At 43.8% G+C, this 15,566-nt stretch overlaps 1 protein-coding gene across 5 annotated transcripts in view; it reads right to left on the minus strand.

The window, feature by feature from the left end:
• Positions 1-14,278, minus strand: part of ALDH18A1 (aldehyde dehydrogenase 18 family member A1) — a 42,259-nt gene extending 27,981 nt beyond the window's left edge. The window contains exons 1-3 of one of the 5 annotated variants that reach the window (XM_019813600.3): positions 14,077-14,278; positions 11,176-11,297; positions 2,367-2,590 (exon numbers count right to left, since the gene is read on the minus strand). In XM_019813600.3, the coding sequence (XP_019669159.2) occupies positions 2,367-2,590; positions 11,176-11,269 (318 nt within the window). In that variant the 5' untranslated portion in view covers positions 11,270-11,297; positions 14,077-14,278. The remainder of the gene's footprint in view (positions 1-2,366; positions 2,591-11,175; positions 11,298-14,076) is intronic. The other 4 variants (XM_006938031.5, XM_019813599.3, XM_006938034.5 and 1 more) reach the window with 4 other exon arrangements.
• Between the last annotated feature and the right edge of the window lie 1,288 nt (positions 14,279-15,566).

Consider the following 15,566-nt stretch of genomic DNA (forward strand, 5'->3'; position numbering starts at 1 on the left):
AGCATGGAGCCTGCTTGGGATTCTATCTCCCTCTCTTTCTGTCCCTCCCCTCTGCCTCTCTATCCCTGTTTCTCAAAAATAAATAAACATTAAGGAAATACATATATATAAAAGATCTGATCAGTGTTCACATTGACCCAATTTTTTTAGCTTGTCAAATGACTGAGGGGACCAGAGATGGGAAGTTCAAATGAGAGTGTAGTTATTCTTGAGGCCTCCTAGGAGAGTTGGTACTAAGCCTGAGCCTTCATGAGTGGTAGGATTTGCACCAACAGAGGGGAAATGTTCCCTGCTGCTAAGTGCACAGTGTGAGTGGTGCCTAAGGAGTTGTGTGATTCTAAGGAAGGGGAGGCTGTATGAGTGAATTCCAGGTGGGGGACAAGGACAGGAATGAGTACGTCATGTTGGTGGGCCAGAGAGGAAGTAAGCCTGAAAGTGGTGGTGGTCTCACCAGGGAGAATGGGAAATGAAGTGGATCATTTCATTAGGCAAGAAGCCATGTAGAGGAATTGTGGTGGTCTCCAAAGCAGACTGAAGATATTGTGCAGAGGAGAAACTTGATGGTAACAGTGGGAAGACTCCAGTAATGATTTGCTTAGGTCGCCAGATACCCACAGACCTCATGGAAGGGCTTTCTAGATCAGGGCACTACTAATATGCAGAGTCAACTGTCTCATCCAAGGCATCTGACCATGATAGACAGACTCAGGAGCCAACAAAGTGGCCTCCACTGGCTGGCCAAAGATTGCAAGATACGAACATCAATAAAGGTTTGGGCCCACTTGCTTGATTACTTACTGCCTTGAACAATCACCTAAGTGCTTTGGAAGTCCTGATTCTGGCTCCCCAAGGGCAGAGATAACAGTTACATGTCTGTGAAGTCTCTCACAATGTAGCCTTTTTATACATATCTGTTCAACTGAATTGATCTGATGGACTAAATCTGAGACGCTGACTTGATAAAACTGCTTAATACAAAAAATATTGAAAAGAAAATTCCATCAAGTTTTAGTTAGCAGTCACCAACTCATCAGAGAAATTGTTTTTTAAAAACTAAAAATATGGTCATGGAGGACACAGTTGAGTTACAGATAGAATGAAAAAGTTCTAGTTTTATCTCCGTAATGCCTGGATGTCTGGCTTTTGACTCTCGGTCAGGAGCTGGCAAACTATACGCAGCAAGTCCAATCTCACCTGCACCTGGTTTTGTAAAGAAACTTTTTACTAGAACACAGCTATGTCCATTCATTTACGTATTGTCTATGGTTGCTTTTGTGCTACAATGGTAGAGACATGTATTTGAGACAGAGACCATCTGGCCTACAAAGCCTAAAATGTTTACTATCTGGCCTTCTGTAGAAAAAGTTTCCTATAGAAAAGTTTACTGATACCTGCTCTTGGCAAAGATAGGTAGTGGATCTGCAATGTGATGTTTAAAGTCTAAAAGTCCCATGTCGACCCCTAAGGTAAGTTTCTTTACTGATAGTCTACAGTCAGCCTGGCTTATTGGCATAGTCAGTGGGACATAAAATCCCCAATGGAAACTTCTGCTTGGAGCCCTTCCAAAGGTTAAGTAAGATTCCCTGTATAAAGATCTCTTTGTGATTCGATGTGAGACAGACTGTGCAAATAAATACCTTGGGGGGCTTGTGCACAGATGTCTCTTGGACACCCGATGCTTGCTTGTACTCTCTCTCTTGCTGCCTTATATCCTTTGCCTTTAAATGAAAGTCTTACGTGGGTATCTCTGTGGAGTTTGATAAGTCTTTTCAAATATCTGAACTTGGAAAATCTTTGCAATGATAGCTCATATTTATTTCAATATTATTGGCCTAATTAAAAAATAAAAGGCTTAGCAAAACAGAAACAAAAAAAAAAGCTTAGCAAAACAGGAACAAAAAAAAGCTCAACATCCATCTGGATACTCAACCCTGACTACATGTTAGTCACCCAGGGAACTTTAAAAATCCAGGTGCTTGAGCCCCACCCCAGAGACTGAGCGTGAAGCCAGGCCCCTTAGACAATTTTAATGTGCAGGCAGAATTAAGAATTACTGACATGTACAGCTCCTTATCACTAAGAAGCCTGAGGCCATGAAATGCATGAAATCAACTTTACTCCTTGACATCCCCCTTTGCTTGCCCTGGGATGTTGGGTCCACTGGTATCTTCACTGGCAAAGGGAGTTTTCAGATTGTGTTAAATCTATTACACTCAGAGTACTTTTACAAGCTGATAAACCTGAACTGATGGTTAGGGTGGGTTGGGAATAAAGTCAGGGTTGAAAAAGACAAACAAAACTGAACTGAGAGCTTAAAAACTCCATTATTATTTTTGTTCACGAGAATTTTCCATCTTGGCAATTACCTGCTCAACAATAGATGCCAGGCGCCCCAGTGCAAGGCCACACTCATCCCCCCGGGTTACTACGGCACTTCCGAGTTTCACCACGATTCTCTTGGCATGCTTCAGCTCACTGCGGTGGGCAAAAGACTTGCCATGTGTACGACTGAGGGGGACAGTGATAAAGGGGATGTTGCTCCAAGAACGAACATGTCTGATGGCTGAAGGCTGGACACGGTCTGTAGCTCCCAAAGTCAAATGCGAGCAAAAAGAGAAATGTATAACTTCTCATTAAAAAGATAAATATACAATATTAATCAGTTTAGCCAAAAAAATAGCTTTATCATTCTTGATGGAGTAAAATCAGTATATCAAAAGGCAGTATATCCAGCATGTTCTTATTCCAGTATTGTGTGGAGTTTACACCCAGTACAGGTCCCAGATACACTCAAACACTGTGAAGAGTTTAAACAAAACAATCTTTCCTGAAGACATGTTGGCAAAATGTATCAAAAGTCTTAAAAATGTTCACATCTTTTGATGCAGTAACTCTAAGTTCAAAAATTTATTCTGGGGTGCCTGGGTGGCTTAGTTGAGCGTCCGACTTTGGCTCAGGTCATGATCTCACCACTTGTGAGATCGAGCCCTGTGTCGGGCTGTGCTGACAGCTCAGAGACCGGAGCCTGCTTCGGATTCTGCGTCCCGCTCTCTCTCTGCCCCTCCTTCGCTCATGCTCTCTCTCTCTCAAGAATAAATAAAACATTAAAAAAAAATTTTTTTTAATTTATTCTAAGAGACCAACTGGAGATGGAGACAGATTAATCACAAGCCTGTTCATCAGTGTTATACATAATAGGAAAAATCACAAGTGGAGTAAACACCAAAAAAAGTCAGAAGGAATAATGAACTTTGTAAGAATTTTTAATAACATAGGAAAACACTCATGATACGTTAATTCCCCCTACGTGTCTAAATGCATGGAAAAAAGATGAAAATAAATCAAAACATTAATGTTTTTATTTTTTATTGAATTACAGGTGATTTTAATTTTCTTCCTAATTCTTATCTATGTCTTTCAAATTTAAGCAACAAAACACATTGCTTTCATCATCAGGGAAAAAAAAAGCGTGCTTTTGAAGAAATCACACCATTATAAAAAAGAGAGTGAGCCTGACTAGCAAAGACATTAAAGAACAAAGTAATTGGTACTGGCACAAAAACAGACACTCAGATCAATGGAACAGAATAGAGAACCCAGAAATGGACCCACAAACGTCTGGCCAACTAATCTTTGACAACGCAGGAAAGAATATCCAATGGAATAAAGACAGTCACTTCAGCAAGTGGTGCTGGGAAAACTGGACAGCGACAGGCAGAAGAATGAACCTGGACCACTTTCTTACACCACAGACAAAATGTGATGGAAGACCTAAACGTAAGACAGGAAGTCATCAAAATCCTCGAGGGGAAAGCAGGCAAAAACCTCTTTGACCTTGGCCGCAGCAACTTGTTACTCAACACGTCTCTGGAGGCAAGGGAAACAAAAGGAAAAATGAACTATTGGGACCTCATTAAAATAAAAAGCTTCTACACAGCAAAGGAAACAATCAGTAAAACTAAACGGCAACCGACAGAATGGGAGAAGATATTTACAGATGACACATCAGATAAAGGGTTAGTATCCAAAATCTATAAAGAACTTATCAAAGTCAATACCCCAAAAAACAAATAATCCAGTGAAGAAATCGGCAAAAGACATGAATAGACACTTCTCCAAAGAAGACATCCAGATGGCCAACCGACACATGAAAAATGCTCAACATCACTCATCATCAGGGAAATACAAAGCAAAACCACAATGAGATACCAACTCACACCTGTCAGAATGGCTAAAATGAACAACTCAGGAAACAACAGATGTTGGTGAGGATGTGGAGAAAGGGGAACCCTCTTGCATTGTTGGTGGGAATGCAAACTAGTGCTACCACTCTGGAAAAGAGTGTGGAGGTTTCTCAAAAAATTGAAAACAGAACACTACAACCCAGCAATTGCACTACTAGGTATTTATCCAAGGGATACAGGTATGCTGTTTGAAAGGGGCACATGCACCCCAATGTTTAGAGCAGCACTATCAAGAATAGCCAAAGTATGGAAAGAGCCCAAATGTCCATCGATGGATGAATGGATAAAGAAGAAATGGTGTGTGTATACACACACACACACACACACACACACACACACACACACACACACACACATACACAATGGAGTATTACTTGGCAATCAAAAAGAATGAAATCTTGCCATTTATAACTGCATGGCTGGAACTAGAGGGTATTATGCTAAGCAAAATTAGTCAGAGAAAGACAAATATCATATGGCTTCACTCATATGAGGACTTTTAGATATGAAACAGGGAAGGGAAACAAAAATAATACAAAAACAGGGAGGGGGACAAAACATAAGAGACTCTTAAATATGGAGAACAAAGAGGGTTACTGGAGGGGTTGTGGAAGGGGGGACGGGTTAAATGGGTAAGGGGCATCAAGGAATCTACTCCTGAAATCATTGCTGCACTATATGCTAATTACTTGGATGTAAATTAAAGAATAAACAAATTAAAAAAAAAAAGAACAAAGTAATTGGTATGAGTGGTAAAAAATCATAACCAATCCACCTATAAATTTTCTCTCCGACATGGTAGCCTGATTTTAGGTGTCTATAACAATGATTAAAAAACCTGACAGCTTCCTAAAGGACAAGGAGTGTTGGAGTCAGACACTTTCAATCCCTTTGGATATCCGCTTCTAAGCAATCCTTTGCTGATTCTTTCTTCTTGCAACACTACACAGGATTTCTAAGGAAGCAAATATTGCACACACACATACACACATACACACACACACTCACATATATTGCATAAAGTCAAAAAAGTAAAGCAGTAAGAGCTGAATGGCAAGCACTGAATCCCTTCCCCACTTCTCACAGATGTAACTCCTCCTCCTGGCTGCTTAATAATTACCCATTAGCCCTTTCTCTCACAAATTAAGAGACTTTGAGCAGAGCACCGTCACCAGTCAAAAAACTATGTTTCCCAAACTTTCTTGTACAGCTAGACATTGCCATGTGACTAAGTTCTGGTTAATGAGATACATATGAAAATGTTATGGGGATTTCTAGAAATTTCCTTCAAAAGAGAAGTGCTTCCTTCTTCCCTTCATCCATCCAGCTGCTTAGAACACGGGTATGAGGCTGGAGCTCCAACATAATTTTAGACTGTAAGGAAAACATCAAGAACTTTGGAGTAACTAAAAAGGAGGAGTGTGGATGCCTAATGATTTCATAGAGCTATTCTGAAAGCCCTGGACTTCCTCCCTTCTTAGAGAACCTCAGGTTCCTTTCAAAAGAGAGAGGGATGCCTGGCTGGCACAGTTGGTAGAGCATATGACTCTTGATCTCGAGGTTCTAAGTTTGAGCCCCACGTTGGGTGTAGACATTACTTAAAAATAAAAATCTTTAGGGGTGCCTGGGTGGGTCAGTTGGTTAAGCATCTGGCTCTTGACTTCAGCTCAGGTCATGATCTCATGGTTCATGAGTCTGAGGTCCACATTGGGCTCCGTGCTGGCAGTGCAGAGCCTACTTGGGATTCTCGCTCTCCTCTTTCTGCACCCCGTCCCCCAAAATAAATAAATACACTTAAAAAAAACCTTTAAAAAAAAAGAGTGAGAAACAGACTTCTATCCTGTTTGAGCCATTTTAATTTTGGATTTTCTATTATGCACACCTGACCTAACTGTAACTGATACAGAAGAATGAGTGCATAGGCAGAGAGGCAAATGAAGCCTTGCTGATGGATGGTCTTACTCACAGCAAATGGACATTCTCTTGGTGGGACTCCTTGATTACAAGAAGGAAGTCAAGATGAGTAATAGAGGTCCTCAACAGGACTAAACTTTACGCACTTCCTCCTCAAAGAGTTCTCTATGTGTCATTACACGCAATTCATAAAAATTTGAACGAATTACTATAGTAATCATTCCAAGCCACTTTTTGGACCATTCTAAAATGGTACTATTGCAAAGTAACTTACTCCACTCAAATCAACCATTATCGCCCTCCTTTACATTGACAGATTTCCCAGATATCTCTAGACCCACTACCTCTAACTCCTGACCACTAACTTCTCTAACTATAATGTGACTTCTATCATTTTCTCTATGCCGTAACAATGGTGGGTAAAGTGCGCAGAATCTTATTCTCGCGTACCAGAAGATCATGTGTGTTCTCCTCCCCTCTGCTTCCTTCACACACAAATCTTAGAATGAACATTTTTAATGAAGCAGTAAAGAGTCCTTTTTTGTGTCTCTTAAATTACCATTTTTAAAAGTGATTATGCTTCAGCTTTGTGGAGATACAAGATGATATGGTCTTTTTTTTTTTTTTTAAGAACTTTTTTTTAACGTTTATTTATTTTTGAGACCGAGAGAGACAGAGCATGAACGGGGGAGGGTCAGAGAGAGAGGGAGACACAGAATCTGAAACAGGCTCCAGGCTGAGCAGCCAGCACAGAGCCCAACGCGGGGCTCGAACTCACGGACCGCGAGCTCGTGACCTGAGCCAAAGTCGGACGCTTAACCGACTGAGCCACCCAGGCGCCCCAATATGGTCTTTTTTCACAACAGCTTGCAGTCTAGTTCCTGGCACAAAGCTGCTCACTAGGTCCATCCTCTGGGATAGAACTCGGACTCGGCACTTTACTAGACTCACAGGTGAGTTGTCTCTTCCTGCTGTGGGAGTCCCAGGGACTGCAGGGCTGGTTTGTATTGGGGCTAAGTTCTGTGGAGAGTTCCCTTTTTTCACTGAGTTCACCAATACAGGTACTGTGGCTCAGTTTCCAGGGATATTATCACAAGCAACATATACATCTAGGTTTAAGCTTAAAAGCTGTACACATAATAATTCTGGCCTCAATGACTTATAGACAGGGGGTGGTAGAGGGAGAGACTTACTCCTCTTCGGTGTGGATCTGGGATCATTAGCGACTATTTACAAAGCTCTGGGCTACACCCAAGTATCATGCAACCCTTTGATAGCTATCAGGACTAGGACTGATAGCCATTTTTCTTTCCTGTCCCTGAAGAGCTTATCGGGTCCTGGAGAGTGCTGAGCATGGGTGGGGCAGCGTAAGAGGGTACCTTAGGGACACAGGTAGTGACAAGCTTGTCAGTCCAGGTGATCAAATGGCAGAAACCAATCACAATCTAGCAGACCAGGTTAGCATGAAAAAGGTTCCTGACTCACAATCTTTATCAGCAGAGATACCAGCACACCTTGGTGCCAGGCGGTCAAGGGTCATTCTGGCTGCAGCCAAGTGGGTCACAGCCGATCAGAGCTGACAAGGTTCAACAAGAGGAAACAACTATGAATAAGGTTTCAAGCACATCCAGACAAGCTCAGTCACATCCAGTGGATTCTAGCACCAGGGACAGTTCTGTGGGATCCAGGGCTTTTTGGGTTTCCTGTTCAGCAATGCTTGTACTCTGCCAGATTGACCCTACCCTTCCTGGGGGCATTTTTTATGTTCTAGAGTATCACACTTTTTAGGGTCCATACTGAGGACCACGAAGGCCCTGATTAGTTAGAAAAAAATCTAAGATTACCCTGGATGGGTAATCTCTTCCCATCTTCTAAGGAACCTTTAGGGCCCTAGGTTCCTCAGAAAAGCCATCTCCTCCTGGTTAGAATGAGGGGATACTGAGTGTGTGTGTGTGTGTGTGTGTGTGTGTGTGTGTGTGTGTGTGCGCGCGCACGCGCACGTGTGTACATGTGTCTGGAGTGGGGTGAGAAGAAAGTTGTCCATATTCCTCAAAAGTGCCACACACCATACACCAAGGGAAGAGAAGTAAGCTACCCTTTCAGCATTATGCACTGATGCTCAGCAATCAATGAGCCTGTGTTCCAGGCCTGAACAAGAGGGGACCCTGATAGGATTTCTATCTCCCTTCCTGGCCTTCCATTTCCTTCTGTGTTTACATGTACATACTTTCTAACTTTGCTTTTCTTATTTCTTTTCTGCTCTTCTGCTTATCATGTCAGCGAACACCAGGCTCCAGAATCCAGAAAAATCTGGACACAAAATTGAAAAATCTAGGGAAAAGATCAGAAAGTGCCTCTTTCTGTGAATGAGACCAATGAGAATAAGCAATAGTAAAAACTATAAAAATACTGAATATTTAGTATATACAGAGAATTGTGTTAGGTATTCACACACCTTTTACAGAGGCAGAGGATATATAAAAGGACGAGTATAGGTTCTGGAGCTAGACTGACTGGATTGGAATCTCAACCCTTGTGCTTATTTGCCATTACCTTACCTGTTGTAGGGGATAAAACAACTTGATGCATGAACAAAAACTGGCACAAAATAAAGACTCCATAAATATTAGCCGGTATTATAAAAAAAGGTGTCACACTGAATTCTCGTGAGTTAAGTATTATTACGAGTTAGTTGTTAGTATTATCACTCATTTTATAAGTAAGGAAACTGAGGCCCAGAGAAGCTGAGTAACTTGTTAACGTTACCAGACTGCAAAAATGGCCACAATACCTTAAAGCTTCTCCCATCAACAGATGGATTCTGTTTTCCCATCCTCTGACTCTGGGCCAGCACTATGACTTGTGTTGACTACTACAATGTAGCAGAAGTAACACTGCATAAATTCTGAACTTAGGCCTCAAGAGGTCTTGTGGCTTCCCTGCATGTTCTACTTGGGAACCCTGAAAGCATCATATGAAGAAGCCGTATTTAGCCTGCTGGAGGATGAGAGACCACATGGAACAGAGATGATTCATCATCCCAGCAGAGGCCACCCAGATCTCAACAATCAGACCTGAGCCAGTGAGTTCTGACACAGACACAGAACCACCCTGCAGCCGAGCCAGGCCCAACACAAAATTGTGACCTAAATCTACAGTTGTTTTATGTAACTAAGTTACTTAGTAAGTAAGTAGCACAGCTAGTTTTAAAACTCAGGGAACCTGGCTCTAGACCCTGATCCTTTATCCCTTATATTCTTCTTTATGTGAATGGGAAATAGAGGCTTTTTTCCTCTGGATAGTGATAAGTTTGATTAGTTGATAAGTATGACCTCTTACAATAAGATCTAGAGACAGATTACTGATAAGATTTACTTGATATCAGGGAAAACAGCCCCGCAAAACATGACAAATAGCTTTCCAACAAATGCTGCTGGAATCACTAGATGTCCACAGGCAAAACCATGACCTTTGACCTAAACCTTACACCTTCTACAAAAATTAACTCAAAATGGATCACACTCCTAAATGTAAAATGTAAAGCTATAGAACTTCTAGAAAAAACACAGGAGAAAATCTTCAGGATCCAGGGCTACACAAAGCTTAGACTTGACCCCAGACACACAATCAGTGAAAGAAAATACTGATAAATGGGACGTCATCAAAACAAAAAGACCTTTCCTTTGTGAAAGATCCTGTTGAAGGACTGAAACAACAAGCTATGTGTAAACTGGGAGAAAATCCTTCAAACCAAGGGTCTGCCAAGGACTAGTATCTAGAAGGTAAAGGACTCCAAAATCTCAACAATAAAAAAACAATCTATTTAAAAATGAGAAAGAAACATTTCACTAGAGAGGATATAAAGACAGCCAACTAGCACAAGAGAAGATGTTCAACATCATTAGCCATTAGGGAAAAGCAAGTTAAAACCACACTGAAGGTATCCTTTCACACTTATCATGATGGCTAAAATCAAAGAATGACAACATCAAATGTTGGGGAAGATGAAGAGAAAGGTCACTGCTGGGGTGAATGTAGACTGGTACAGCCATTCTGCAAAAAGTGTTTAGTAGCTTCTTATAAAACTAAACATGCAACTACCATATGACCCAGCAATTGAACTCTTGGGCATTTATCTCAGAGAAATGCAAACTCTGTCCACACAAAATCCTGTACACAAATGCTCACAGCAGCCTTATTCATAACAGTCAAAACTGAAAACAACCAGATGCCCTTCAATGGATGAATAGTTACACTAACTGTGGTATACTCATATCATTAAATACTATTAAGTAATAAAAAAGACCCAACGTGGATGGCTCTCCAGAGAATTATGCGGAGTAAAAAAATCCATCTCCAAAGATCACATACTATATGACTTCACTTACATAACATTTTTTGAAATGACAAATTATAGAAATGGAGAATAATTAGTGATTGCCAGAGGTTAGGGATGGGGAGGAGGAGCATAGCTATAAAGAGAAACGTGAAGGATGTTGTGGTGGAAACATTCTTATATTGATTATATCAATGCCAATATCTGGGCTGAGATATTGGAAAAACATGTAAAGGGCATCAGGATCTCTCTGTATTAGTTCTTACAACAGCACATGAATCTATAATGGTCTGAAAATTCAAAACTTAGTTACAAAAAAAAAAGTAATGAACAAAAATAGCCTGTAGAAATTTTTGGGAGAACTACAGGTAACACCTTACTTGAAAAACTTTTAATTACTTAATCAGGCGGAAAAAACTACATAAAATTAATGTGTATAATTTAATGATTCTGTAGATAAGTATATACCAGTGAAACGATCAGCACAATTAATGCCATAGAGCTATCACCTCCAAAAGTTTCACTTTATTGATAAGTACAAACACTTTCACCAGTAGGCTGCTTCCTTGCTTACTGTCTTTGCCCAATTCTGCCAAGTTACTTTTTTTTTCTCCTTTAAAACCTTGCTTGAAACACACTTCCAAACTTCCCATGTATGTCTAAGTTTTCTATGGTACATACGAGATCTGGAGAGGGCTATGGACTGGACCCAGGGCAGGAGACGCTGGCGGAAGGAGACGCTCTGGAACCCAGAGCGGTAGACTTGACTCAACATGATGCGATGTGGTCACTGATCAAAGTATCTGTCGAAAGCAGTTTTAAAAAAGATGAAAATGAAAATAAGACACAATTAATTTTATTTTCTTCCACTTCCTCATACTCTCAGAGCAAGAACTGGACTCTTCTGCTCCAACTCCTCTGTATCAGGGACACTCCCACCTGTTCTGTATGTAGAAAAGAGACAACAAATGGCTCCTTCCCAGGTCCCAACTCTATCCTTCCTTTCCTAGGACCTTAGTTTTTATGTAAGCAAATGAAAACTAAGGATTATAAATGTTCAGAGTGACAAAAAGGTATAATGTTGCTGTATGGATACTTAATCTTCACTACAATTCCTACACGATTAGGGAGTCTTAAACAAACAAAAAACAGATCTAGCATCCAATCAGTGGCCTTCTCTACCTTCCTGCTATCACCTCCCAAAAGAACTCTGTAAACCACATATTTCAAATGTCTGCTTGACCCTAGCTGGCACAAGAAGAGGCTGGAAAGGCCAGAGGCTACTGCCATCTTTTTCCCTCCTGCCCACAGAAATCTAAAGCACACTCTTGCATCCCTGGGAGGGGGTGCCATGCCTGCGAATGACTGGCATTTCAAATGACTATGGGCACATCTTGTGGAGGATGAGCACATGGCTAGAAAAAAACTTGAGCTGGGGATATGGTAGTTATGGGTTATGGTTAGGGGCTCCCTCCTACATATACTCAGAGAATAAGTCACTCATTATTGCAGCTCTCATGCTAAAGAGAATTGCTGTTTTCACAAGAAAGATGCTGCACTCTCTTTGCTTGCAGGCTTCTTTTTAACTTTTGCTGTACAGATTGGATGGATTTTTTCCAACCCTCTTGAATGTGTCTCAAAAGACCAGCAGTCAGCCCCATAGTAAAGTGAAACAAGGAGTGGCATGTGTTGCTCTACAATTTATACTGCCCAAAGGCACAGAAAGAGGAGAGAAGAGATTGGCAGGATACATCTACTGTAAAAGACAGGACATCCAATAGGCATCAGAAAGTGCTAAGTGCTGTCTTTGTTGACTTCAGTTTGTGACAGTCTGGAAGATCCCAAGAGAAAATTATTTGCATTAACACTGAGCATGACAAAAGCCCACGGTCTTGTGTGCTGCTTATATAAATCCCTTCAGTAATTGTTGCTAAACAATTATTTACATACAAATTCTCTAAGAGGAACACCAAACCAGTAAAATAATCAAATTGTGACACTAAAATTCTAGTTCCATCTCCTTCATGAAAACTTCCTCGGCAACCCTAGCATCTGAGGTTGGATATAATTCTACAGATCGGCTTGTAACTGCTTCATGTATTACTGTTGCTTTTCCCAACAGGATCATAAAGTTCCCACTGACAGCATGGTAAACTGTACAGGGAACATAGATTTTGGAGTCAGACAGATTTGGGTTCCAGCTCTGCACTTGCTAGCTGTGTGCCTTTTGGAAGGTTACTCACCTAGATTTCTAAGCCTCAGTTTCCTCTTTTGTAAATCAGGAACGGTAACAGTAAGGACCTCGTGGGATTACTGCGAGAATTAAATGAGACAATACGTGGAATGCGTGGGAGCAGCATATGCTCAACAAATGTCAGCTGTGCTCCTTCTTTTAGGCACTAAGGATGGCCTACCACTTCCTCTTTATTTCCTTCAGGATGTGTCACGAGCACAAGAATTCAATAAATATTCTGACAGACATAATCAGTAATTATACTGACTGTTTACCTCTCTCTTATCTAAGAGTAACTGAGAGCTCTGAATGTTCAAGGTCACTAACTTACTAGGTTCAGCGCTGACCTAAAACCAAGCCTTCCTGGCCTCTCCCCCGTAACACACGGCCTCTGACTGCAATGGATGCGCTCAACAAGCAGACAGCTGATTCCAGGGAGCAAAGGGTACGTTGTGTCTGTGTGTCTAGACTCCATGTCATCCATTGGAAAAAGTTTCCATGTTTTGACTCAGGACATTTCTCAAGTACCTCTTTTACTCGTTTTAAACAGAATGCCCTTATCTTACTGACTTAGAGAACTGAACTTTAGTCCCAACAAACTTCACCCAGGAACACGGGCTTGGTGTAAGGCTCACCACTTCAAGACAAAGACCCGGTGATACATCTCGCCCCCTAAGAGAGCAGGGGCGAAAGATGCGGGGGGGGGGGGGGGGAGGCAAAGGGGGGGGAAGGCAAAGGGGGGGGGAGGGAAGGGGGCGGGGAGTCTGGCGCGCCCTGGTGTGCCACACTGCAAAGGGCGGTCGTGAGCGAACTCCCCCGCTGCTGGGGGCCTGGTTTTGAAAGGGAGGGGGTGACGAAAGCCCAGGAGGGCCGCGGGGGACCGCACACGGAGGCCGCCGACAGTCGGCGTGTGGCCAATTACAAACCAGGGCACATCACCAGCAGCGAGGCAGGTGCACTGGAAGCTGGCTCCGGACTCGCGGAGCGAGAGGTGTCCCCCAAGCCTTCGGGCCTCCACTGAAGGAGCCCTCAGCTCCTCCGTGTGGCTGTACTCAAGGGCGGCCGCGGAGGTCGGGTGTCCCAAGCTCCTAAGACCCTAAGGCCTCCCCGCCCGGCCACCTGGGAGCGCCCCGGCGGCCAGCGCACCCCGGGCTGCTCAGCCAGCCGCCATCGGTCGGCGCGCGCCCACACCCACTCGCCGGGGTCGGCCTCCCGCCCGGCAGGAGCCCTCGCAGCCCCCGCGGGCCGGCGCGCACCTTTCCCCGCAGCGGGCCAGGCGCCGCATCAGCCACCGCAGAGGCGCCGGCGTCGCGCCATCCCCGCCGCCATCCCCGCCGCCGAGTGCCTACCTCACAACCAGCACCCGACCCCGCCGCACGGCCGGCACTGCACGCCGGGCCGATTCTGGCGCCGGCTTACTCCCCTTTTGCTTCCGTCCACGTCCCGCAAGATGACGTTACGTCAGCGGCGGTGGAGTAAACGCAGGCCGCGGGGCCTCCGCTGCTGACGTGGGGCGAAGGGCCAAGCCGGAGCTACGCCGCGGCAATCGCGTAGGCGCCTTGGAGAATACGGTCTGCGCTCCACGTGGCGCGCCCCGCCCCGCCCCAAGGCCTCGGCAGACGCCGGGAGGCGGGGCTCCACATCTCCGGTGCACGTCCACGTCCCTTAGGGAACGGGGGAAGGGGCGGGGGGGCCCACGGGGCTTCCCAGGGAGGCGGGAAGGGAGCCTGACTCAGGTAGCTGCTGGTAGGTACCCGTAAGGAGTGTTTGTCAGAGTTGACCTCATCTCCCACGCGCACCTTAAATAGGTTGGATCAACTCGCACATACCTGTATTTACAGAACCCACGCTCTTTTGCTGTTTAAATGCGAAAATGTTGTCACTGTGATAAAATGACTTGCCCCCTAGTCGTTGGGGGTTTACCCAAGGGTCCCAGCCCAATTCTTGTTCAGCAAGGGCATTGGTGAAGTATTGCATTTAAAAAGTAGTAGTTAATCCCTGATAATTGGAACTATTCCAAAGGCGAATGAGGATCTACCCTTAAAATTAGAGTTCAGGGTCTTCCTCTTTCCTACTTGCTGTGTTTTCGTCACAGGGTACGTTTCGTATAGACAAAGGTGTAGGGGCGGGGGCGGGGGGCGGGTAGGGGTTGCACAGCACTTGACGCGGGGCCAGTGACAAGGAAGGCGTCTACCCCTTCTCCAGAACATTGCTGGGCCTCCTTATTCATTTCCTCATTTATTAAACATTACTTTAGGTGCGGCTGGGTAGTTCACTCAGTCCGTTAAGGATCGGATTTTGGCTCAGGTCACGATCTCCCTGTTGGTGGGTTTGAGCCCCGCGTCAGGCTCTGTGCTGACAGCTTAGAGCCTGGGGCCTGCTTCAGATTCTATGTCTCCCTCTATCTCTGCCCCATCCCTGCTCACGTGTGCTCTCTCTCTCTCAAAAATAAACATTAAAAAAAATTTAAAACAAAAAAACATTGCCTACTTTATGTGCTAGGCATTAGCTAGACGTGGAGGCAGACACCCTCCCTTCCCTAGATGAGTTCAGTCTTTTTTTTAAATTTCTTTTTAAGTTTTAGTTTTTATATTTGAGAGAAAGAGAGAGAGCACGAGCAGGGGAGGGACAGAGAGATGGAGACAGAATCTGAAGCAGGCTCCAGGCTCTGAGCTGTCAGCACAGAGCCTGTCGCGGGACTCTAACTCACAAGCAGTGATACCATGACCAGAGCTGAAGTCAGACGTGCAACGGACTAAGCCACCCAGGCGCCCTGATGAGTTTACAGCCTTATAGGAGAGACACATGTTACCAAATGATTACAACACTGTGATTTGTG

Source organism: Felis catus, chromosome D2, assembly GCF_018350175.1.
Source record: "Felis catus isolate Fca126 chromosome D2, F.catus_Fca126_mat1.0, whole genome shotgun sequence".
NCBI lineage: Eukaryota > Metazoa > Chordata > Mammalia > Carnivora > Felidae > Felis > Felis catus.